Source organism: Anolis sagrei, chromosome 5, assembly GCF_037176765.1.
Source record: "Anolis sagrei isolate rAnoSag1 chromosome 5, rAnoSag1.mat, whole genome shotgun sequence".
Classification (NCBI taxonomy): domain Eukaryota; kingdom Metazoa; phylum Chordata; class Lepidosauria; order Squamata; family Dactyloidae; genus Anolis; species Anolis sagrei.
The window spans coordinates 15,168,822-15,194,203 of NC_090025.1; the positions used below are offsets into that span (position 1 = coordinate 15,168,822).

The 25,382-nt window shown below is 42.6% G+C and overlaps 1 protein-coding gene across 2 annotated transcripts in view; it reads left to right on the top strand.

Annotated features, from left to right (window-relative positions):
• Positions 1–4,553: 4,553 nt before the first annotated feature.
• The window catches only part of ANXA3 (annexin A3), a 40,514-nt gene continuing 19,685 nt past the window's right edge, over positions 4,554–25,382 (top strand). Inside the window, exons 1-6 of one of the 2 annotated variants that reach the window (XM_060779352.2) lie at positions 4,554–4,659; positions 8,717–8,754; positions 19,837–19,924; positions 20,527–20,621; positions 22,438–22,551; positions 23,022–23,112. In XM_060779352.2, coding sequence (XP_060635335.2) covers positions 8,731–8,754; positions 19,837–19,924; positions 20,527–20,621; positions 22,438–22,551; positions 23,022–23,112 — 412 coding nt within the window. In that variant the 5' untranslated portion in view covers positions 4,554–4,659; positions 8,717–8,730. Of the gene's footprint in view, positions 4,660–8,069; positions 8,196–8,716; positions 8,755–19,836; positions 19,925–20,526; positions 20,622–22,437; positions 22,552–23,021; positions 23,113–25,382 lie in introns of those variants that run through there. The other variant, XM_060779353.2, reaches the window with a different exon arrangement.

Sequence of the window (25,382 nt, forward strand, 5' to 3'; positions counted from 1 at the left end):
AATGACGCCTCCCACTGTTATAAATGAAAGCAACCTGGAATGCATCAGAGCATCAAAACTACTGGATTTGTCTGCATTCAAATCATTATGGCATACTTACCATGGTCTGGGGTTAGAATTGCTGCTCAATCACTGAACCCATTGGATGATCCTGGACAAGTCATACCATTTCAACTTGACCTATTTCACAGGATTGTTTTGAGATTAAAGATAGGTGTCTTTATATAGCACGTGGGGTTCTGTAGAAGGAAACTACAAGGAAAACATAACTACATAATGGCAAGAATCCATTTGGTGTCTTATGTGATTGGACATTTTACATTGAATGGCTCATAGTTCCCAAAGCATAGATGTGCCCAATTCTCCATGAACCTTTGTTTGCACCTTGTCACAATTCACTAAGGAAGGGTCTGGATAACAAGCCCTATGAGGAGTGGTTTAAAGAGCTGGACATGTTTAGCCTGCAGAAGAGAAGGCTGAAAGGAGTCATGATGAGGGCCATGTATAAATAGGTGAGGGAAAGTCATAGGGAGGAGGGAGCATGCTTGTTTTCTGCTGCCCTGGGCACTAGGATGCAAAACAATGGTTACAAACTACAGGTAAGGAGATTCTACCTGACCATTAGGAAGAACATCCTCACTGTGAGGGCTGTTCAGCAGTGGAACTCTCTGCCCTGGAGTGTGGTGGAGGCTCCTTCTTTGGAGGCTTTTAAACAGAGGCTGGATGACCATCTGTTGGAGGTGCTTTGAATGTGATTTTCCTGTTTCTTGGCAGGGGGTTGGACTGGATGGTCCATGAAGTCTCTTCCAACTCTATGATTCTATGATGCAACCACCACATGAGCACAAAGTTACATGCTATTTACTCAATGTAAATTGGTCAACAGCTATAGGGTTGTATCATTGTATATTTGTACTGAAATATTTAATAACAGTGTTCTGGTGCACTTCATGTCTATTTGGTTAGAATCATGCAAAAACCATGAATGAGTCATTGGTGAAAACTACTGTAATCTGCACTGGTGTTGCTGTATAACATATGATTACATTATTATCGAAGCAAGAGACCATGGAGTATAGATATGTTCTCCTAATTGCACAACTGTTGGCACACAGATGTTGTATCTTTCTGTGTTGCTTGCTGAGGTTGGTAGGATATCAGCTCCTGCCTTGTTTATGCTTTTGTTTTGTTTTGTTGTTCCTGTTTTTTCTTTCTCTTTAATAACCATAACTTCCCCCTTGTTTTTGCTTCTGCACAGCTCATTCCAAGAAAGTCCCTTTGGTTGCCCTGAGTCAATCTCACTTGGTGCTGTCAACCTGTTACCTTGAATTTCACCATTCAATGTACAGGGTTAGTCAAAATGCATAGGCCAATAAGCCATTCAATTGAATGGCTTATTGGCCTATGCATTTTGACTAACCCTGTATTTTGGAGTATAACTCTATTGGTTACTGACTGAATGGTTGTTAATTTCCATTATGCCCTTTGGTTGTTGCTGTTGCTAATAAACGAGCTTTGGATACTTTTCACAAGAAGTTGCCTTTCTGTTTTAATCCATCACAGACATTATCCAATTTTGATGCTGTTGGGATAAGTATCGGCTACCCAGGTTTGTCTTCTACATTCGTCAGCCAAAAAGCATACAGAATTATACAGAATTATGTGTGCGACTTTTTCACACATGCACAGGCTAACGATATTATTTTGATATAAATCCACAATATTTTCCCCCAAAAGTAAAGTAGGGATGAGCCACCCATTCCCTATTTATTATTTACCAAGGAGAGGAAAGACAAATTACGATGGTTGAATGAAAACTAATGCCTGCACCTTCGTAACTCCTCAACAGATGGCAGTACTGGTATGTGGCAGGTTCTGGTTTGTTCAGTAGACTCTCCTCTACAGTTCCATTTTGGCAGGAAGCCTTAGCATTGAACGGTTGTGTTGTTAAAGTGTGAAGTAGGGAACCCTGCGCAGACGGTCGGTCAATGCGACTTAAGCAACGTGCAGTCATTGAATTCTTGACGGCAGAAGGTGTCACCCCAAAGGAGATTCAACAGAGAATGCAAGCTGTTTATGGTGATTGTGTTGATGTACTGTGCATTGTTGGGTGAGTAAGTTTGAAGATGTTGAGATGGGAACATCTGACTTGTGTGACAAACAAAGAGTTGGACATCCTGTGACAACAACCACTAAGTTTCACAAGCAAAAAGTTGACAGATTGATTCAGGACAATCGTCGCATCACTCAGAGAGAAACTTCAAGCAAGTTAAAAGATCACATTCTAAGGATTGTTTCTGCATTTGATTTATTAAAATATTCCCATTCAAACCCAAGAACAAAGGTGGAGGCATTACTTTTCATTCAACCCTCCTAGTAACAATATGAACCATATGCAGTTAGGTATCTCCATTTTGTAGGATTTGACTTTTGCAGATTTGATTATTTGTATATTAATATATTATTTCTAAGAATCTCTAGGTCAGGGGTCCTCAAACCTTTTAAACAGAGGGCCAGGTCACCATCCCTCAAACTGTTGGAGGGCCAAATTATAATTTGAAAAAAACATGAATGAATTCTTATGCACACTGCACATATCTTCATTTGTAGTGCAAAAAACACTTAAATGCAATACAATAATTTAAATGAAGAACAATTTTAACAACGATAAACTTATTAGTATTTTAATTGGAAGTGTGGGCCTGCTTTTGGCTGATGAGATAGGATTGTTGTTGTTGTTGTGTGATTTCAAGTCGTTTCAGACTTAGGTTGACCCTGAGCGAGGGCCGGGTAAATGACCTTGGAGGGCCGTACCCGGCCCTCGGGCCATAGTTTGAGGACCCCTGCTCTAGGGTCTCTAGCATGATTCTATGGTCAGCTTCAACTAGAAGCAACCACTAAGTTGTGCTGTAGGGTCTAGAGACTCTTTGGCCCCTTCCACACAGCTGTATAAAATCCACATTGAATTGGATTATATGGCAGTGTGGACTCAGGGCCCTTCCACACAGCCATATAACCCAGAATATCAAGGCAGGAAACCCCATAAAACCTGCTTTGAACTGGGTTATTTACCAGTTTATTTACCCCGCCCTTCTCTACCCCCCGAAGGGCGACTCAGAGCAGCTTACAGTCAGCAGCAATTTGATGCCCCCCATATACAAACAGATAAAACAACAATTACATAATAAGTAAAACATTAAAATTAGATTAAAATAGTGCTAACTGTATTAATTCGTATGTCTTAGTCTGAGTTCTATGATCAACAACTTAATCCGAAGCCTGTCCATTGTCCATTTTCCATAGCATTGTTGCCATTTTTATTCTCAGACTGCTCTCAATGCCTGGTCCCATAGCCATGTCTTCAACTGTTTCCAGAAGGAAAGGAGGGAAGCCGTTGACCTAATTTTGCTGGGGAGTGAGTTCCACAGGTGGGAGGCCACTGCTGAGAAGGCCCTGTCTCTCATCCCCACCAAGTGTGTTTGCAACAAAGGTGGGATCGAGAGCAGGGCCTCCCCGGAAGATCGTAAGTTTCGAGTTGGGATGTAGGGGGAAATACGATCGGACAAGTAAGCTGGGCCAGAACCGTATAGGGCAGTGGTTCTCAACCTGTGGGTCCACAGGTGTTTTGACCTACAACTCCCAGAAATCCCAGCCAGTTTACCAGCTGTTAGGATTTCTGGGAGTTGAAGGCCAAAAACATCTGGGGACCCCAGGTTGAAAACCACTGGTGTAGAGCTTTATAGGTCAACACCAGCACTTTGAATTGTGCTCGGAACTGGACCAGCAGCCAGTGGAGCTCACGTAACAGGAGGGTGGTATGCTCCCTGTATGTTGCTCCAATAAGTAATCTGGCTGCCACCCATTGGACTAGTTGAAGTTTCCAAACAGTCTTCAAAGGCAGCCCCATGTGGAGCGTATTGCAGTAATCTATTTGGGATATAATGAGAGCATGGACCACTGTGGCCAGATCAGCCTTCCCAAGGTATGGGCACAGCTGGCGCACAAGTTTTAACTGTGCAAAAGCTCTCCCGGCCATCGCTGAGACCTGGGTTCCAGGCTCAGCGATGAGTCCAGGATCACTCCCATCCAACACAGGCTGTAACCCTATGCCCTGTTATCTGAGGGCCCTTCCACACAGCTGAATAAAAGCCCACATTTTCTGCTTTGAACTGGAATATATGGCACTGTGTGGACTCAGATATTCAATGCAGATATTGTGGGATTTTCTGCCTTGATATTCCTGGATATAGGGCTGTGTGGAAGGGCCCTCTGATTCCATGAACTGCTCTGGCTCAATGCAATGGAATCCTAGGAGTTGTTGTTTGGAGGGTCGCCAGAGCTCTCAGACAGGGAAGGCTAAGGACCCTGTCAAACTACAAACGCAAGGGTTCCATGGCATTCATCCAGGGCAGTCAAAGTGGTACCAATCAACATTCATTCTAGGGTGTGGATGCAGTGGCGGGCAGGGCAAGGGAGGTGGCCTTTCCCTGGTCGGTCTCTCTTTGGAAGCAAGTTCCGGGCCAGAGAGAGAGAAGGGGGAGTTTGTGGCTTGGAGGGCCAGCCCTTTCCTCTCCAGATCCGCCCCCAGGTCCGGCTCTCAGGGCGAGGCGCAAGTTTCCCCGGGCAAGTTGGGTGAGTCGTTTTGCCTGGACCGGAGAGGTGAGTGAACCCCCCCTTTGGGCGCCTGGGAGGGGCGGGAAAGAGCCCCCAACCCTCCGGACTTTAGACTAGGTCTCCCTACCCATCGCAGGAATGGATCTGCCTCCCTAGATGCGCCTCTCTCCTCTCCTCCCTCCTGGCTCAGACACTTCCTCGCCGGGAGGAGAAATCGAATCTTTTTCCCTTCCCTGAACCTCTTTGGCTGCCTCTCTACACTGTAGAATTAATGCAGATTTGTGCCGCTTTAACGGCCCTGGCTCAATGCTATGGAATCCTGGGCGAGGCAGCTTAGGGAGGCGCTTCCCTTTGGCAGAGAAGACTGAGGCCATTCAGGGGAATTCCAGACAGGAAACAACCAGGGCCAGCTAACACTTCCCAACAAAGGATCCCCCAGGCAGCAATCAGCCATGCTTTGAAGCTGCAAAGCCATTCAATGCTAACTACTTCCCAACAAATTATTCCCCCAGGCAGCAATTAGCCAGTCTTTGAAGCTGCAAAGCCATTCAGTGCTAATCATTTCCCAACAAATGTTTCCCCAGGCAGCAATCAGCCAGTCTTTGAAACTGCGAAGCCATTAAATGCTAATCACCTTTTAACAAAGGTTTACCCCGGGCAGCAATCAGCTATGCATTGAAGCTGCAAGGCCATTCAATGCTAATCATTTCCCAACAAATGTTTCCCCAGGCAGCAATCAGCCAGTCTTTGAAACTGCAAAGCCATTCAATGCTAATCACCTTTCAACAAAGGATTCCCCCAGGCAGCAATCAACTATGCATTGAAACTGCAAGGACATTCAATGCTAATCACTTCCCAACAAATGTTTTCCCCCAGGCAGCAATCAGCCAGTCTTTGAAACTGCAAAGCCATTCAATGCTAATCATCTCCCAACAAAGGATTCCCCCGGGCAGCAATCCAAGGACTAAACCTGAAAATGAACAAAATCTGGCTACCAGTATTTAAAAAACTCTAAAATCAGGATAGTAAATAAAGAGCAACACTCAAAAAGCAGGGGAATTCCAGACAAGAATTAATCAGGGCCAGCTAACACCTCCCAACAAAGGAGGCATGAAGCAGCCAGGCCTTGAAGCTGCAAGGCCATTCAATGCTAATCAAGGTGGCCAATTCAAACATTCACACTTGCCTCAAGCAGACTAGAGATCTTTCTGCCACCCTGGACAGTATTCCACAGATATTAAACCCCATTTGCGTAGTTTCCAACAGACCTCACAACCTCTGAGGTTGCCTGCCTCAGAGGTGGGCAAAACGTCAGGAGAGAATGCTTCTGGAACATGGCCAGACAGCCCAGAAAACTCACAGCAACCCAAGACTGAGGACCATGTCCAACTCACAGGATCCTATAGCATTGAGCCATTGAACTTCAAAAGAGTGTCAGCCTGCATTTATTCTACCGTGGGGGAAAGTCAAGCCTCTCCCACAACCGAAAATGGAGTGGACACTGACACTTTTGTGATTTTTCCAGAGTTATTTGCTCCTCCTTCTGCTGTGTGCTAACCTCATTACAAACAAACGAAGGCACAGGAAACATTAATTACACTTTCAGTGTTTCATGAAAGACTGGAGAGAGAAATCTGATTGCAACTTCTAGTAGGAAAACACTTTCTCGTGTTTCATGCATTTGTTGCCATTCACCCCAAAAGCGAGAAATGGACTATCTATGTACAATAGGAGAATATCTTTGATGGCATAGTGCAGTGTTTCTCAACCTTCCTAATACCACAACCCCTTGAAACAGTTCCTCATGTTGTGGTGACCCCCAACCATCAAATTACTTTTGTTGCTACTTCACAACTATAATTTTGCTACTGTTAAGAATCGTAATGTAAATATCTGATATACAAGATGTATTTTCATTCACTGGACCAAATTTAGCACAAATACCCAATATGCTCAAATCTGAATATGGTTGGGGTTGAGGAGGGATTGTTTCTGTCATTTGGGAGTGGTGGTTGCTGGGATTTATAGTTCACCTACAATCTAAGAGCATTCTGAACTCCACCAATGATGGAATGGAACCAAACTTGGCACACAGAACTCCCATGACCAACAGAAAATACTAGAAGGGTTTGGTGGGGTTTGAGTTGTAGTTCACCTACATCCAGGGAGTACTGTGGACTCAAACAATGATGGATTGGGACCAAACTTAGCACAAATACTCAATATGACCAAATGTGAACACTTTCACCTACAATCAGAGTATTCTGAACTCCACTAATGATGGAATTGAACCAAACTGGGCACATAAAAATCCCATGACCAACAGAAAATACTAGAGGATTTCGTGGGCATTGACCTTGAATTTTGGAGTTGTAGTTCACCTATATCCAGAGAACACTGTGGACTCAAACAATGATGGATCTGGACCAAGCTTGGCACGAATACTCAATATGTCCAAATGTGAACATTGGTGAAGTTTGGGGAACATAGACCTTGACACTTGGGAGTTGTAGTTGCTGGGATTTATAGTTCACCTACAATCAAAGAGCATTCTGAATCCCACTAATGATAGAATTGGGCCAAACTTTCCACGCAGAACCTCCATGACCAACAGACAAGACTGATTTTTCTGATGGTCTTTGGTGACTCCTCTGACACCCCCTTCATGACCCTTCCAGGGAGCCTGATCTCCAGGTTGAGAAACGCTGGCATAGTGATATGATGCATCTACTCTGTAGAATTAATGCAGTTTGACACCACTTTAAGTGCTATGGCTGAATGCAATGGAAACCTGGGAGTTACAATTTGGTGACGGACCAGAACTCTTGGCAGTGAAGATTAAAGACCATGTAAAGCAATATCTCTAAGGATTCCATAGAACTGAGCCATGGTACTGAAAATGGTGTCAAAGTGCATTAATTCCATACTGTAGATTAGGCATGGACAAACTTCAGCCCTCCAGGTGTTTTGGACTTCAACTCCCACAATTCCTAATAGCCTACCGGCTATTAGGAATTGTGGGAGTTGAAGTCCAAAACACCTGGAGGGCCGAAGTTTGCCCATGCCTGCTATAGATGCACCCCTTTTTGCTCCCTAAACCAATCAACCATATCCCTGCTTTGTATATGTGGGATAGACTCACATTTAAAGAGCCGTGGTGCTTGTATGTTCCCATCTCTGAGCCTTCCTTCCACAACAGTCCTGTGTTTGCTGAGGCCTTCCTTGGGTTTCTGTTTCCATTCCTTCAGGAAGGGTGGGGATTTTTTTTTCCTCCCAAGCAAAACATACAGAACCAAACCATGGTGTTTTAAAACTTGGCTGGCTTGGGCCAAACAAACACCCATTTTTAGTTTCTGAGTCAAGATTCCTTTCCGGCCTTGCATATTTTGGCTGAGAGAGTTTCCAGGGGGTTGCATTCTTCAGAGAGAATGGGTGGAAGAAGCAACAATTAGGTGGGCATGTTCCCTCTGTTTCCCATCTCCCAAAGCCTTTTGCTAAAGCCGCAATGACAAGTTAACACCAAACACGGGCTGCTTGATAACTTTGAAGGGGAGAGAAGATTTTGGAGAGGAGAAACAGAGGTTAGCTGTTCAGCTATGAGTGACTGCTTGACCTATGTTCCCCATGTGCAAGCAAGTTGGTTTGCGGTTAGAACAGGCATGAGCAAACTTTGGCCGTCCAGGTGTTTTAGACTTCGACTCCCACAATTTCTAACAGCCTCAGGCCCTTTCCTTTTTCCCCTCAGCCACTTAAGCGGCTGAGGGGGAAAAGGAAGGGGCCTGAGGCTGTTAGAAATTGTGGGAGTTGAAGTCCAAAACACCTGGAGAGCCAAAGTTTGCCCATGCCCGGGTTAGTAGTACTAGTTGGCAGCAAACAGAATGTTGTACCTGAATTCAGGGAAATGTGCATGTCGTATTTTCAGAATTTGAAAATACATTTTGAAAGCTTGCAATAGTTGCTCTTGGGCTGAAATATTTTTCCTGGTCCTCTAACTAGCATGACCACTCAATTGTTTGTTAAGTACTTTTCTGGAACGATTAGATTTATGGATTTTACAATAATAGAATGCACCTAGTCTCTCATCTTCTTATTTTTTTTGCAGAGTTTTGCTGAGAAATGGCAACTATGGCTTCTGTTTGGGTGAGTAATGTCATGGAAAGGCATGTGCAATTGGTCACTGGCAGTGTGCGTAATGAAGGTTTTCATTGAAGTAGAATTCAACATGCCTTTGGGGCAAGCACTACAGCTTTCCCTGTCAAGTGCCAAGGATGTGTGCTTACCTGAAACTGAGGCTGTATCTATTCTGTGAAATTAGTGCAGCTTGACATCACTTTAAGTATTGCTCAATGCTGTGGAATTCTGTGTGTTGTGGTTGGAGAGAAGGAAGAGCAGCAAATGTCTGGAGAAGTTGGCAGCGTCCTTCTTCCTCCTCCTCTTTCTTTGCAACCCCAACATTGAGCTAAATTAGCCATGGGCAAACTTCAGCCCTCCAGATGTTTTGGACTTCGACTCCTACAATTCCTAACAGCCAGTAGGCTGTTAGGAATTGTGGGAGTTGAAGTCCAAAACATTTGGAGGGCTGAAGTTTGCCCATGGCCGAGCTAAAGGGATCCCTTTGGGGTTGGAACCCACAATTTATGATGCTCTGGTATAGATGAATCCTCTGTCTATCTATAAGTAGGTTTTCTGCAAAGGCTGCATCTATCCTGTAGAATTAATTCCACTTTAACTCAGTGCTATAGAACCACATGAGCTGTAGTATTAAAAATGCTTTTATCCTTTACTGCCATAGAGCGTGAGTATCTCACCAAACTACATCTCCCAGGAATCCATAGCAATGAACCATGGCAGTTCCAGAGATTTTAAACTGCATTAGTTTGACGGTGTAGATGCACCCAAAATCTCATTTACCAGCAATGCCTAGCTGCTATTTGCTGTCAACAAAAAGTATGAGAAACTCCCAAGATTAATAAATGCATCATGGCATCCGTTTTCATGAACTGGAATTCATTTAATCAGGAATGGGTTATGTTAGTTGTTCAGTCGCTTCCCACTCTTTGTGACCTCATGGACCAGTCCATGCCAGAGCTTCCTGTTGGCCGTGACCACCCCCAGCTCCGTCAAAGTCAAGCCAGTCACGTCAAAGAAAACATCCATCCATCTTGCCCTTGGTTGACCCCTCTTCCTTTTTCCTTCCATTTTCCCCAGCATCATTATCTTCTCCAAGCCTTCCTGTCTTCTCATTATGTGTTCAACTTCATCTTTGCCTCTAATATCCTTCCCTCCAGTGAGCAGTTGGGCTTTATTTCCTGAAGTATGGACTGGTTGGATCTTCTTGACTCTCAGAATTTTCCCCCAACACCACAGTTCAAAAGCATCTATCTTCTTTCGCTCAGTCTTCCTTATGGTCCAGCTCTCATATCCATAGCTTACTATGGGGAATACCATTGCTTTAACCATGCAGATCTTCATTGCCAGTGTGATGTTTCCACTCTTCACTATTTTATAGAGATGGGTGATTGCTCTCCTCCCAAGAAGGAAACGTCTCCTGATTTCCTGGCTGCAGTCTGCATCTGCAGTAATCTTTGTACCTAGAAATACAAAGTCTGTCACTGCCTCCAGATTTTCTCCCTCTGTTTGCCAGTTGTCAATCAATCTGGATGCCATAATATTAGGGTTTTGATGCTTAACTGCAATCCAGCTTTTGCACTTTTTTCTTTCAGCTTGTTTAGAAGGCTCCTCAGCTCCTCCTTGCTTTCAGCCATCAAAGTGATATGGGATGATATCCTAAGTTGGTGCAAAGAGTTCCAGTAATAAGGAGCTGGGAACTAAATGTAGTGAAAGAACTGTAAAGAGATTGCTACATCAAAGTGTAATTTATGCTAAATTGTTTTAGCAACAATTCATAAAACTGTTTCAATGATAATACAAACATCTTGGCATTGATAAGTTGATTTAAGCTTCTAGACAATCTTGATTCAGGCATAATGTGTTAGAGTTGAACTTCTTGACAGATTATAATTAATGGAATTGGAGTGACGGGGATATGAAGAGAGAAGTTACTGAGAGAGGGTGATGGTGTTAGAAAGGCAAACTCATCTGAAGAAATCTTGCCAATAAACCCCCAAGATAGGGCTGCCATAAGTCGGAAACAACTTGAAAGGTACACATCAACAATTGGTATGAATATTTTGTGCTGACTTCTTTTCCTCCCTTTGAATGTGTTAGTCACTTCTCAGCAGAGAGTAATATTTGGATTAAAATGTTAGACAACTGAAGGTGGATTTTTTTAAAAACAGGATGACAACTCTATTACTCATCCCTCTCTTAAGTCACAGACTCATTCATATTTATGTAGTTTTTATCCTACTTTCTAGGCTTTAACAAGAGTGTTGGCATTATCTTGCCAGTGAGTCACTTCCTATCCCACAGGGGAGAAGGAAATCCATATTAATTGTGGAGATGGCAAACTGGCATTTTTCTTTTAGGGAATAGGGAACAAAGCCCTTGAAACACCAAGGGTGGGGGATGTCTTTCAGCCTGAGAGCTGAGCTCATTTTCAGGGAAATTCTTAACGGCAGTTTTTCAGATGTACATGGGGAAGAGACCCCCAGAGGCCATCTAGTCCAGCCCTCTTCTGCCACGCAAAAACACAAAATCAAAGCAGTATTTCAGATGTACATGGGGAAGAGACCCCCAGAGGCCATCTAGTCCAGCCCTCTTCTGCCACGCAAAAACACACAATCAAAGCAGTATTTCAGAGGTACATGGGGAAGAGACCCCCAGAGGCCATCTAATCCAACCCTCTTCTGCCATGCAAAAGGACACAATCAAAGCAGTATTTCAGAGGTACATGAAGAGATCCCCAGAGGCCATCTAGTCCAGCCCTCTTCTGCCATGCAAAAAGACTCAATCAAAACAGTATTTCAGAGGTACATGGGGAAGAGACGCCCAAAGGCAATCTAATCCAACCCTCTTCTGCTATGCAAAAAGACACAATCAAAGCATTCCAAATAGATTGTCATCCAGTCTCTGCTTAAAACCCAGAGAAGGAGACTCCACAAGACTCTGAAGCAGCCCATTTGTTTGTTCAGCCAGTCCCACCACGAGGAAGTTGTTTAGTTGGACTTTCCTTTCCTACAATTTGAAAGTACATTACTCTGTGTCCTAATCCCTGGAGCACCTGAAAATGGGCTTGCTCCATCTTCAATATGACATCCTTTCAAACATTTGAATGGTGCAATGGGACCCCAGCAATGGCAATGTGGTGCCAGGTTCTGACACTAAGCCTGATCAAGTTGTACAGGTTGTACAAGGAAACAGTCTTTGTAAAGATCCCTATCTGCAGAGAGAGAGAGAGAGAGAGAGAGAGAGAGAGAGAGAGATGACCAGAAAAAACTGTCCAGCCCTGCAGACCCCAAGAGGAAGATGTCTGTATTTCGCAATTATGGTATGTCACATTATGATATGTCACATAGAATCATAGAATCAAAGAGTTGGAAGAAACCTCATGGGCCATCCAGTCCAACCCCATTCTGCCAAGAAGCAGGAAAACTGCATTCAAAGCACCCTGACAGATGGCCATCCAGCCTCTGTTTAAAAGCTTCCAAAGAAGGAGCCTCCACCACGCTCCAGGGCAGAGAGTTCCACTGCTGAACGGCTCTCACAGTCAGGAAGTTCTTCCTCATGTCCAGATGGAATCTCCTCTCTTGTAGTTTGAAGCCATTGTTCCGCGTCCTAGTCTCCAGGGAAGCAGAAAACAAGCTTGCTCCCTCCTCCCTGTGGCTTCCTCTCACATATTTATACATGGCCAACATGCCTCCTCTCAGCCTTCTTCCTAATGTTCAGGTGGAATCTCCTTTCTTGGAGGTTTAAGCCTTTGTTCCGTGTCCTAGTCTCCAGGGCAGCAGAAAACAAGTTCGCTCTGACTTCTTCTCACATACATGGCTATCATGTATCCTCTCAGCCTTCTCTTCTTCAGGTTAAACATGCCTACGTTTGCATACAGCACATACAATGGGGCCAAGAGTCTTTGGGCTGCCTTTCAAGGGTATGAAGTTTTGAGGGCAAAACTTGCATTGGAATTAGTAGGTTTTATTGGGTTCCTTTCTACTTGTTATCTGTATGGCCATTATGTGCCTATATAAGATGATATTACAAAAAAAAGGCAGCTACCAAAGACAGATAGTATCCCACTACAAACTACACATTCCAGGATTCAATTGCATTTAGGTACACTGAATTCATTCTACTGTTTCGATGTACCCACGGACTCAGGGATGAAGCTGTGAGCAGGAGGGAAATGCTCCTCCAAATAAGAATTCTATGCTTCTGCTGAACTTTTCCTTCAAATCCCAAATATCTAGAATTGCAGTTATTTAAAATACAGCCAGCCCTCCACATTCACTGGAGTTATACAAAATCTGACTAGCACAACCTGGAGATTGTAACCAGATACAGTGAAGACATCTGCCCTTGTGCTCTGCTACTCTGATGCTGAATACACATGCCCAGTGTGGAATAGATCTCACCACATTAAAACAGTGGCTGTAGCTCTTAATGAGACATGCCGCATTATCACAGGATGTCTACACCCTACATCAGGGGTCCTCAAACTAAGGACCGGGGGCCAGATACAGCCCTCCAAAGTCATTTACTCAGCCCTTGCTCAACCAAAGTCTGAAACAACTTGAAAGCACACAACAACAACAACAACAACAACAACAACAATCCTATCTCATCAGCCAAAAGCAAGGCCACACTCCCCATTGAAATACTAATAAGTTTATACTTGTTAAGATTGTTCTTCATTTTAATTATTGTATTGTTTTAAAGTGTTTTTTTTTCACTACAAATAAGATATGTGCAGTGTGCATAGGAATTCATTCATGTTTTTTTCAAATTATAATTTGGCCCTCCAACAGTTTGAGGGACTGTGACCTGGCCCTCTGTTTAAAACGTTTGAGGACCCCTGCCCTACACCACTGGAGACATAATGGTTTAGCCGGTATTGCACCACCTGATATCCATTGGGAAGTAGCAGCCAGCAATAAAAGGACCAAGGCATTGACATCTCTGGCTCATGCCCTGTTCGGATATCAGCCAGCAAAACAATGTTGTAATCAAGAATAGCTTCTTAAAATCTACAGATATCCTCACAGGAACACCTCAGCAAGTGAGAGTTCAAAAGTGGCGGGGGAAAATCCAGAACCTCAATCAGTGGCTGAGTCTGGATGAGAAACTGCCTCCTTGGCACACAGAAGACTTGGCGACTTGAAAGGTGTTTGAACATGCCGCGCTCTGGCACCACGAGATGCAGAGCCAATCTTAAGAAATGGGGCTACAAAGTGGAGTCTACAACATGAGAATGCGGAGGAGAGCAAACCACAGACCACTTACTACAATGCAACCTGTAACGTTACCAAGGGAATGTGAATGCAGCAAATACAAGAGGTGGGGTGTGAGTAACTTTCAATGCCTTTGCAATGCTAGGCATTTGAGGAATGAAGGAAAATTACAGCTAGGAAGGCGTAATGCATATGGGGCGGGGCAATGTCGTAATTTCAACATCTACCCACCCGTCTGAGCTACCCTTTGCCTGGATTTCCAGGGCTCAGACAGTTTACACCAGCGAGGAAACAGGAAGCAGATGGTGGAAACTGTAGCTCACGACTTCATTCAGCAGACAGTCTTCTAAAGCCAGCAAATACTTGTGGCCAGGGTCACACCCAGATGCTAAACTTCCTTGAATCACTGGCTACCTGGCTGCAAATGCTGACAAAGGGTTTATTCTAGTCTTCCTGTTAGTGTGCGCATGTTTCATTTTTACTAAGGTTACAGTTTATAAACCTATACATTCCCAACTGTTCAGATTTGGCAGGAGCTTTTCCTATTAATTCCCTTCCATCCCTCTTTTTCAGTTGCTTTTTAAATGTCTCAGTTTTTCTCAGCTTTTCCAACTTTCTCTCTTTGTCCTGGACCTCCTTCTTTTGCTGAAAACTGAATTCAAAGGACAATGATAGTTTCAGGTCCAACCTATCTTCGTGACCGCATCTCTTTCTATGAATAGGCTCTGAGATCGACAGGGGAGGCCCATCTCTCGGTCCCTGAAGCATGGTTGGTGGGGATGAGAAAGAGGGCCTTCTCTATGGTGGACCCCCAACTCTGGAAAACCTTCCCAAAAGAGATTAGACTAACCCCACCTTTCAATTTCAACCTGAAAACATGGATGTTCAGACAGGCCTTTGACTTTGAGTAGGCTGAATGAGCTCATATTAAACTGACACTTGACACTTTGTGAATTGACTGTAGTTAGTTTTTTCTACTGTTGTTTTAAAATTGTATTATTTTGATTTTATTCTACATGTGCTGACAGGGAGTTGTTGTTATAATTTTATGTGACTTGTTTTACTTTTGTACCATTTTTTACCTGTTGTATGTTATATGTGCACCCTGGAGTGCCTTGTAAGCCACCCCTTCAGGGAGTTTATTATTAGTTTGTATCCTATTAACTCTACAGAGAACAGAATGAAGTGGATTCTTGCCCTTCCCAAATAGATTAGGAAAAAGCAAATCATGATTGTCTTTTCTAGCTTGTCTGTTCTTGGGTTGTTGTAGGTTTTTTCGGGCTATATGGCCATGGTCTAGAGGCATTCTCTCTTGACGTTTCACCTGCATCAATGGCAAGCATCCTCAGAGGTAGTGAGGTCTCACTTGCCATAGATGCAGGTGAAACGTCAGGAGAGAATGCCTCTAGACTATGGCCATATAGCCCGAAAAAACCTACAACAACCCAGTGATTCCAGCCATGAAAGCCTTCGACAATACATTGTCTGTTCTTCTCATGCTTGCCTTCTTGGTCATAGCCTCAGCGACGAATTTCCCCAATGTTCATCTATGAAATGTTGGAGGGCAAGCAAAGGCAATGCAAGGATGAACTCTAACATCAGCAAAAATGCACCATTGCATTTGTAAGAATAATGTCCAGGCAGTCCCTGAGTTATAAACATCCGACTTACATATGACTCATAGTTAAGAACCAGGGTGAGACAAAGGAAATCAGAGAAATCTATCCAGATGAAGGTAAATTCACTCCTGAAACAATTATCATGGGGAAAAGATGTCTCCACTGAAGCTTTACCACCAATCCCTGTTTCCACAAGAAGGCAAATTTTCTAAAATCCAATTCTCACAGGGACAGAAAATGAAATGAAATCTTCTAAACAGGGGCACAGACAGAAAAACAAACATCACAGGGGTGTTAACCCTTCCCTATCCAAGGCCTGTGTGTGTGTGGGTGTGTGGCAGGAGTTATACTTAAAAATGTACATGTTCCAACCTACATACAAATTCAGCTTAAGAACAAACCTACAGAACCTATCCTGTTTATAACTTGGGCACTGCCTTCATATCCCCTGTTGAAAGGCACAGTAGAGTTTCGCTTATCCAACATAAATGGGCCAGCAGAATGTTGGATAAGTGAAAATGTTGGATATTAAGGTGGGATTAAGGAAAAGACTATTAAATGTCAAATTACATTATGAATTTACAAATTAAGCACCAAAACATCATGTTTTTACAAAAAATAGACAAAAAATGCAGTTCAATGCACGATAACATTATGTAGTAATTACTATATTTAGAACATTGCAATGTATTGAAACAGCTGTGGATCCAGGTGGGAGGCAGACTGCGTTAGATAGTACAGAACTTTGGATGAGCGAAGGTTGGATAAGCGAGATTTTACTGTATGTCAAAAAGAGACAAACGATTAATTTTATCCAAATGCATTTTTCCAAGTTTGACCATGGAAGGTAAAAAGATAGAGTTAACTTTCTGAAGCATGCACAATGCTTGCACTCAACATGCAGGCGGCTAAGAACAATGCCAGGAATGTGCTAGCTGTGTGTTATCTTTTATTATGGCTTACTATGGCTGCATTTGTGCATGCTCAGATCCTACACTTAATGCTAGCCGAATTGTAATGTGTTAGGCCAATCCCATTTTTCCTTCTAGATAAACTAAGGTCCCTTCCACACAGCTGTAAAAAATCCACATTGAACTGGATTATATGGCAGGGTGGACTCAGATAATCCAGTTCAAATCAGATATTGTGGATTATTTGCTTTGATATTCTAAGTTATATGGCTGTGTGGAAGGGCCCTCAGTCAACATTCCTGAATGACTGACATCATATAAGCTCCCCCACCCCACCCCTTTTCCTCTACACCTGAGTGAACAGTTCTTACATTTTTTTAGCCAAATCAGACATTTCCAATGCAAGGCAAGGATGCAGATTTGTCTTGGCAAGTTTATTTTCCAGTGTCAATAAACTGGCAGTTTTGTGACCATGTTAAAAGTAGCAAAGTAGTTTATGCTCTTCCAGTCATGGTACTTGTTCTTAGTGTTTCAGAAAAAGATCATTTCAAATTTAAGAAAAAAATATCCAATTAAAATGTTTTTAAAAGGAATACCTTATTGTTGCAACTCTGACATCAACTAATTTTATGAAGCCCAACCATCAGTGAATTTTAAAGAGTACCAACAAAATTGGAAATAACCTTCCAAAAGGTATTATAGGAGAAATTGTTTTGAAAATAATGGTAAAAAGGATTTAATACCTTTGGAAACCTGGCGGGTACAAAGGTGCCTTTCACATCCAATTTGGGGACATTTTAACAACTTTTTTTCTACTCCCGGTGGCCACAGAAATAGTCTTGGGAAGTTGCATGCAGCTTGCAGGTCAGAGTTTGCTCATCTCAACTTTATAATGACCTCTCCAGTTATGGCATTTTTACAGCTTCATATCTGGTTCCATTAACTATCCCTAAATGCAGAAAAGCATTTACAATTTTCCAGCTTCAGTGCATTGCCATCAGCTTTACTAGAAGGTCAATTTAATAAGACCCTAGCTAATGAGTGAAAATGCCTGCGTGAAGTGGAAATATTGGAAACAGCTGAGCACTACATTCTGCATAACAATTGCACAGACCAGTTAATCTCTCCTCTCTTTTTTTCTGGAAACTCTTTTGAAAATACTGTTTCCCATTGTGTTGAAGATTAATTTCCCTTCATTTCTGAAAGAGTGGCCAGTTTGATTGTTTTATAATCACTGCGCATATTTAGAGTAGCAAAAGTTATGATCCCAATGTTTTATTAAATATGCAATTATACCAATGTGTTGACATGTTGCTATTTGCTCTTTTTTCACTTCTATGGTATGTTTTTGATCTGAACTACATTACATTGTATTGTTAAAAGGCAGATAAGTAATAACTTTTGGAATACCAGTAAGGGTAGCGCCAGCCTGAGTTTCCATGGAAAAGAATTCAGCATTCAGAGTTGTTGGTTGTTATTGTGTGCCTTCAAGTCATGTCCAATTCAAGGTAGTAACCTTTTCATAGGATTTTCTTGCCACAATGTGCCAGGAGAGACTTTGCCCTTGCCTTCCTCCGAGGCTGAAAAAGTGTGACTTGCCCAAGGTTACACATTGAGTTTCTTTCCATGGCTGAGTGGAAAACCAAAGCCTGGTCTCCAGAGAGTTGCATGCTGTGTCTAAACCAGGAGAAATAATCCAGAGTAGTCTGCTCAGGAGCTGCTCCAGATACATCATCGGAGTGTCCCAAAGTGCCAGTGTCCTGTTGGCTGGCTGAGAGAGTATTGACACCTCTTGGAAGCTGCTGCTAGCATTTCACTGGCCAGAAGCAGTTCCCTGGCAATATTGCTTCTGGTGAGTTCACACCAGAATACCCAGCCATGTGATCATTAGAAGCACCAGCACCAGTAAAGCTCAACTTGAGAGCCGCTTCTGACCAGCGAAGCAGCAATGGGTCTTTTTGATGTGTGAACACTGGATCACTCTGGATCCAGCCCAGTCTAGCTCTCCACACATCAAAAACAACAGGGACCACTCAGGGATTTGGAAGCCAAGTAACCTGCCATTCTTCTTGTAATACATTAAAAGTTGGAAGCTGTGGGACTGGCTGTAAGTCATGTGGCCCACTCGTAGTGAGTTCGAGGGGAGTACATGTTACTTGCCACATGTAGATAGAGTGAGTTCAAACCACTACACCATGTTGGCTGACACTAGCAAACGTAAAGTTTTCCCCTTGACATTAAGTCTAGTTGTGTCTGACTCTGGGGGGTGGAGCTCATCTCCATTTCTAAGATGAAGTGCTGGCATTGTCCATAGACCGCTTCAAGGTCATGTGGCCAGCATGACTGCATGGAGCACCTATTGCTATAAAAATACCCCCTTTTGTGTATTCCCTAGCTTAAGCTCATGGGCATGAGCACAATAGTGCATTTCCACTTTGTGGCGGAATGAAAATTATGCGTAGTCCGCGTCTTTACCAGTCCACACATTGCTTGCTAGAAAAAAGATATGCCACACAGATGATTATTAAAGAATGTTTTTACTGTATTGTCAAAGGCTTTCATGGCTAGAATCACTGGGTTGTTGTAGGTTTTTCGGGCTATATGGCCATGTTCTATAAGCATTCTCTCCTGACATTTCACCTGCATCTATGGCAGGCATCCTCAGAGATTAGGAGGTTATGCTAGTGACCCAATGTTTTTACTCTTTGTTATGTAAAGCAACATATATATAGTCATGTGAACAGTTGCATCGATTCACTCAATGAGAGAGATTCAAATGTTCCTTGCGTGTCCATGTGAAGGATTTTCTTCCAGCAGTTCAGAAGCAGAAAATATACTAACTTGTCTTGGCAAGCTCCTGCACAGAAAAACATCAGCTAACATCAGCTAACACAGCTAACATCCCGGTTATAGCTCAACCAGTCAGCTTCATGCTTTGCATTTTTCAGTTAACATACTCACCAACTGATTTTTACATGCTCCAACACACTTGTGTTCCCCAACAACAGTTTTCTGGGATCTGCGCTCTCTCTTTTATATGGGAGGCAATGTAATTCTTGACTAGGAACCACGGATAGCCTTGTTATCATATTAATTTGACCAATTGTTTCCAACATCTTGGGCAGACAGTCTATCCTTGCTTGCTGCCCAAGATCCTTTCAACTGGAGATTGGGCCTCAGGGTTTTGCTATGTGCAAAAAGCACCTTGTCTGCTTCTGAATTGTAGCCCCAATCCTGTTAATTGTGTATTTTGTGTGTTTCTTAAATCTAAACCAGAAAATGACTTTGCTGCATAATATGATATTAACCTTCCACCATTCATTCTCCCTCTCATCTTGTTTTTAGGTTGGCGGTAGGGGAACAATTCGGGATTACTCTGGCTTTAATGCATCAAGAGATGCTGAGGCAATTCGGAAAGCAATCAGAGGAATAGGTAAATATTTTCCCTTTCCCTTCTCTAGTTCAGGAAGGATTGGGGCAGAGGAGTGGTTTGCGTGATCTTATGCTCACAGGTTTGTTGTGCAAGCATGAGTTTCTACTCATACACCTACTCCACCTTAGCTTTAGGTAGAGTGAAATGCCTACTGCCTCAGGCATTTTCTAAGTGTGATCAAATGGCAATGTAAATTGCTTGTTATTCATTTGTGGTATTTTTGTCTAATTCATATGTCAGACTAACAGAGTGGGGAATGTTGTGCCTTGGTACCACAAGGGGCAATATTAACATGTTTTTGGAGTCTCTGTGGGTGGTTTTAGGCTCTTATTTTCCAGCGAGGAAGAAAATCAACTCAACTCATCTACTTATGGTAAGGTTTACCTCCTGGTTGGAAATAAAAGCCTATATTTGTGAAAGAAACATGGCATCCAATTTAAACAACAACAATATTGTGTATAACAATTGAATGGAGCTGTGTGGTTAAGAGAATGGCTCCTAAACACACTGCATGTAAACGTTGTCATTGGAGCATGAGATTTTTCTTTCAGCCAACTTTTTAATTGACAATATATGTGTGAACACATTATTTTTGCTTCTAGGCACAGACGAAAAAACCCTGATTGACATCATAACAGGGAGATCAAATGCTCAGCGACAGCTGATTGCCAAGGAATACAAAGCAGCTGCAGGAAAGGTAGGGTTTGGCCAATGGCAAAAGGGTGCATCAATGGCAGGGTGCCATTATAAGCACATCATTTTCCTTTCCCACAGGTTAGGTTTCACTTCATCGTTGTAAAGGGAGTATTGCCTTTAGGCGAATAATTGCTTTTTTTTTTTTTTTTTTGCTTGCAAGTGAATAGAAAAACCTAAAAATATATTTACAACATCATTTATTAAAAAGACAATTGTGCTTGCTCTAAAATACAGGGACAAATATTAAAAAAACAATTTTTAAATGCCAAAATATGACAATGAGAGGGCATCTACATTGTAAAATTAACGTGGTTTCACTGCAATGGCTCAGTGCTATGAAATTGTGGTTTGCTAAGGTACCAGGATTATTTGGCAGAGAAGGTTAAAGACCTTGAAGGACTGCAAATCCCATTATTCCATAGCATTGAATCATGGCAGTTAAAGTTGTATCAAGCTTCATTAATTCTCCAATCTAGATGCATTTTATGACACTTGTAGTATACAAATGCTGTACACAAATGCAGTGCGGGTAAGAAAATGTTACAAATTGGTTATGTGAGCTCTATTGGCTGCCAATCTGCTACTGAATGCAATTCAAAGTGCTGGCTTTAGCCTATAGAACGCTAAACGCTAAACCTGTCCAAACGTATCTCCCTCTATGAACCATCTTGGGGGTTAAGATCTTCTGAGGAGGCTCTGCTCTCAGTCCCACCTCCTTCGGAAGTGCGGTTGGTGGGGACAAGAGACAGGGCCTTCTCAGTGGTGGCTCCTTTACTCTGGAACTCTCTCCCCAGTGAGATTAGATGAGTGCCCTCCCTCCTGACCTTTATAAAGCGAATGAAGACATGGTTATGGAACCAAGCTTTTGACAAGTAAAGTAACACAGTTTAAGAAGTAAATATAGATTGTCATTTGGAATAGCCTGGTCGACAAGTTTGGATCATGTGATGTTAATTTTTTTAGATGTTTTTAATTTTTATGTTTTCATGTTTAAATGTCCTCTTATTTTAGGGTTAATTTTCTATTTATGATTAGTTATATGTTGTTTAGATTTATGATTTGGTTTTATATGAGTAAAGCATTGAATTTGGCCATTATGTGTTGTAAACCACTTTGAGTTCCCCCAGGGGTGAGAAAGGCGGTATATAAATACAGATTTTTTTTGTTGTGTCAGGAGCGACTTGAGAAACTGCAAGTCGCTTCTGGTGTGAGAGAATTGGCCATCTCCAGTACGTTGACAAGGGGACGCCCAGATGTTTTTTGATGTTTTACCATCCTTGTGGGAGGTTTCTCTCATGTCCCCGCATGAGGAGCTGGAGCTGATAGAGGGAGCTCATCCACGCTCTCCCCAAATTCGAACTTGCGACCTGTCGGTCTTCAGTCCTGCCAGCATAGGGCTTTAACCCACTGCGCCACCAGGGGATAATAATAATAATAATAATAATAATAATAATAATAATATGCTATCTATTTGAAAAGCACCATACTATCGAAGCATTCTAAAGTGAAGCAAAGTATGCCTGTGTCTGTAAACAATGACCTTGGAGTTTAATTTTAAGGCTTTATTTTCCAGTCCTAGACCAGACTTTTCTTCTCAAGAGCTAGTTTTCTAAGTTCAAGGAGTTTTTGGACAAAGATCCATCCAGTTATGTGAACTTGTGCACACACAAGTATCTTGGAAATAAAACCAAAATTAAAGGCACTGTCTTTGAGGTTATTACAGCAGTAAAAGCTAGGCAACACCAAGAAGTTGTTCAAGGTTTTTGACAGTGAGAGGTATTCACATCTATCCTTTTTCCCTTTCTTTTTAAATAAAGGAACTCAAAGATGCTTTGAAGGGTGATCTGTCTGGAAACCTCGAGCGTGTAATGGTGGCGCTTGTAATGCCTCCAGCGCTGTTTGATGCTAAACAGTTGAAGAAATCCATGAAAGTAAGTCTACCACGATGATGTCTCTCCTTACTTGCCTTCATAATTGGCTCGTCGTACTTCTCTGATGCTATTTTATGGAAATAAACATTGTTGTATTATATTGAGAGAATTCCTATCTTAAATGCACTTTAAGATGTTCAACCATGATTGAGCATTTGGGGAAATTTTCTTCTGTTTGGAAGGGGACATATGTGGCTCATTGGCTACATTTTGACCGCCCTAGATTAGAGTGTCGGACTGGGAGTTGGAAGATCAACATTCAAGTCCCCATTCAGCCATGAAATTAACTTGGTCTTACCTTTGGCCAGGTAGTCAGTCTCAGCCTGAGCATTCTTATAGAGTGATTGCTGTGAGAATGAAATGGGGAGAGGGAACCATGTGCCAAATAAAGAAGAGAGTCATTGAACACATGAGGGAGAGAAATGAAATAGAAATGTAATAGATAAATTTCTCTGTCCCATTCCCCCCAGGGTTCTGGAACTGATGAGCAGGCTTTGATTGAAATCCTTGCTTCCCGGACCAGCAAGCAAATGAAAGAAGTAGCCCAGGCTTATTATACAGGTAACGCTAGTTTTGAATAAATGAGTATTAGGCTTTGGTCCTGGCTTCCTGACATCATAGTAAAGGTCTGAACTTTCTGACCAAAGGTTGGCAGTTTGAATCCAGGAAGCAGGATGAGCTCCTGCTGTTAGGCCCAGCTTCTGCCAACCTAGCTGTTCGAAAACATACAAATGTGAGTAGATCAATAGGTAGCGCTTCTGAGGGAAGGTAATGGCACTCCATGCAGTCATGCTGGCAACCTGACCTTTGAGGTGTCTACAGACAACGCTGGCTCTTCAGCTTAGAAACGGAGATGAGCACCACCCCCAAGAGTCGGACACAACTAGACTTAATGTCAGGGGAAACCCTTACTGTTGCAGTAGAGGAGGAGTTGAGGAGCCTTCTAATTAAAGTGAATTGAAAAAAGTGCAAAAGCTGGGTTGCAGCTAAACATAAAAAACCACGATTCTGGCAACCGGACTGATTGATAGCTGGCAACTAGAGGAGGAAAACGTGAAGGCAGTGACAGACTTTGTATTTCTAGGTGCAAAAATTACTGCAGACACAGACTGCAGCGAGGAAATCAGAAGACACTTTCTTCTTGGGAGGAGAGCAATGACCAATCTTGATAAAATAGTAAAGAATAGAGACATCACACTGGCAATGAAGATCCGCATAGTAAAAGCAATGGTATTCTCCCTAGTAACCTACGGATGTGAGAGCTGGACCTTAGGGAAGGCTGAGCAAAGGAAGATAGATGCTTTGGAACTGTGGTGTTGGAGGAAAATTCTGAGAGTGCCTTGGGCTGCAAAAAGATCCAACCAGTCCACACCAGCTGCTCATTGGAGGAAAGGATATTAGAGGCAAAAATGAAGTATTTTGGCTACATAATGAGAAGACAGGAGAGCTTGGATAAGAGACTGATGCTGGGGAAAATGGAAGGAAAAAGAAAGAGAGGCCAACCAAGGGCAAGATGGGTGGATGGTATCCTTGAAGTAACTGGGTTGACTCTGAAGGAACTGGAGATGGTGATGGCCAACAGGGAGCTCTGGCGTGGGCTGGTCCATGAAGTCACAAAGAGTCGGAAGTGACTGAACAAATAAACACTAACGTTTCAGGTGCCTCCATCATTTCAACTTGTTCCAGGAGCAAAGGTGCATAAGGTGGACACATGGAGGTAAAGTAACTCCCACCTCCTCTACAGTTGTCCACTCCTGCTTTAGTGAATGTCACTGATCAATTAACCAATGATCAATAATTTGCAATACTGTGAGAGCTACAGGTTTCCAGACAAGTCCATTTCACTCAATAAGCTCATTTTTCAAAGTTTTTTATTTGGTGTGCTTTACATGCACGATTCCCCATCAGAATAGCCATGCACCAGAGTGGGATGCTAAATCTACTCCCAGTGCCAGGCTTTTCTATCTCACCAAGAAAACAGTCATAAATCTTATAGATATTAATCAAAGCCAGAGCTCTGCTACTATAGGAGAGCTGTACCTAGTCCAAGCAGAGACTTCGCTAGGCTGGTTGTATTAAATTCCACAATCCATCTTGCTCAGCTTCTCTATATCTTGCCAATTCATCTTCCAGGGATGAAACCACCTCTCAAAACAATGTGGGATGCGTTGCAGGGAATAGAACAAGGCTGACCTACCAGAATTGCAACGAGGGTCACAATTCCATCTGAAGCAGCATGGAATGCCGTTAACTTCCTGTGAACTAAAATGGGATGTGAGTTAATTGCCCCTAATTGGTTACAGTGAAGCCTCATCACAATTAGGTTTTATTTGAAGGCCTAACTGAATATGTGGATAGCTGCTTTTAAAGAAACAATCCATATGGTCACATCCAAAAGCATACAAGAAAAGGAAAAGACTGATCCCTCATCCCTTCTACATCTTAAAGAAAACCTCAGGCTCAATTCTGGATATCTTCTGTTGAATATATTTACAAGTTGAACTTTAGATAGGTTTTGTTAGTTAGACTAGATCTACTGGCCAAACCAATCCACTCATAACTGCATTTGAAAAGGCAGGTTCATATGGAATCACAGAGAAGGTCATCCAGTCCAACATCCTGTCAATGGAGGCCACTCAAACCTATGAGAGGTGGACATCAAATCTATATCTGAAAAAACAATGGAGTCTGTCAAATAGCTATAATTACCAGAAAAGAGGGGAACTGAGACAGGGGCTCTCAGGGTCCAGGAATATGAGAAGATGTGATCTGGTGGTGCAGCAGATTAAACTGCTGAGCTGCTGAACTTGCTGACCAAAAGGTTAGCAGTT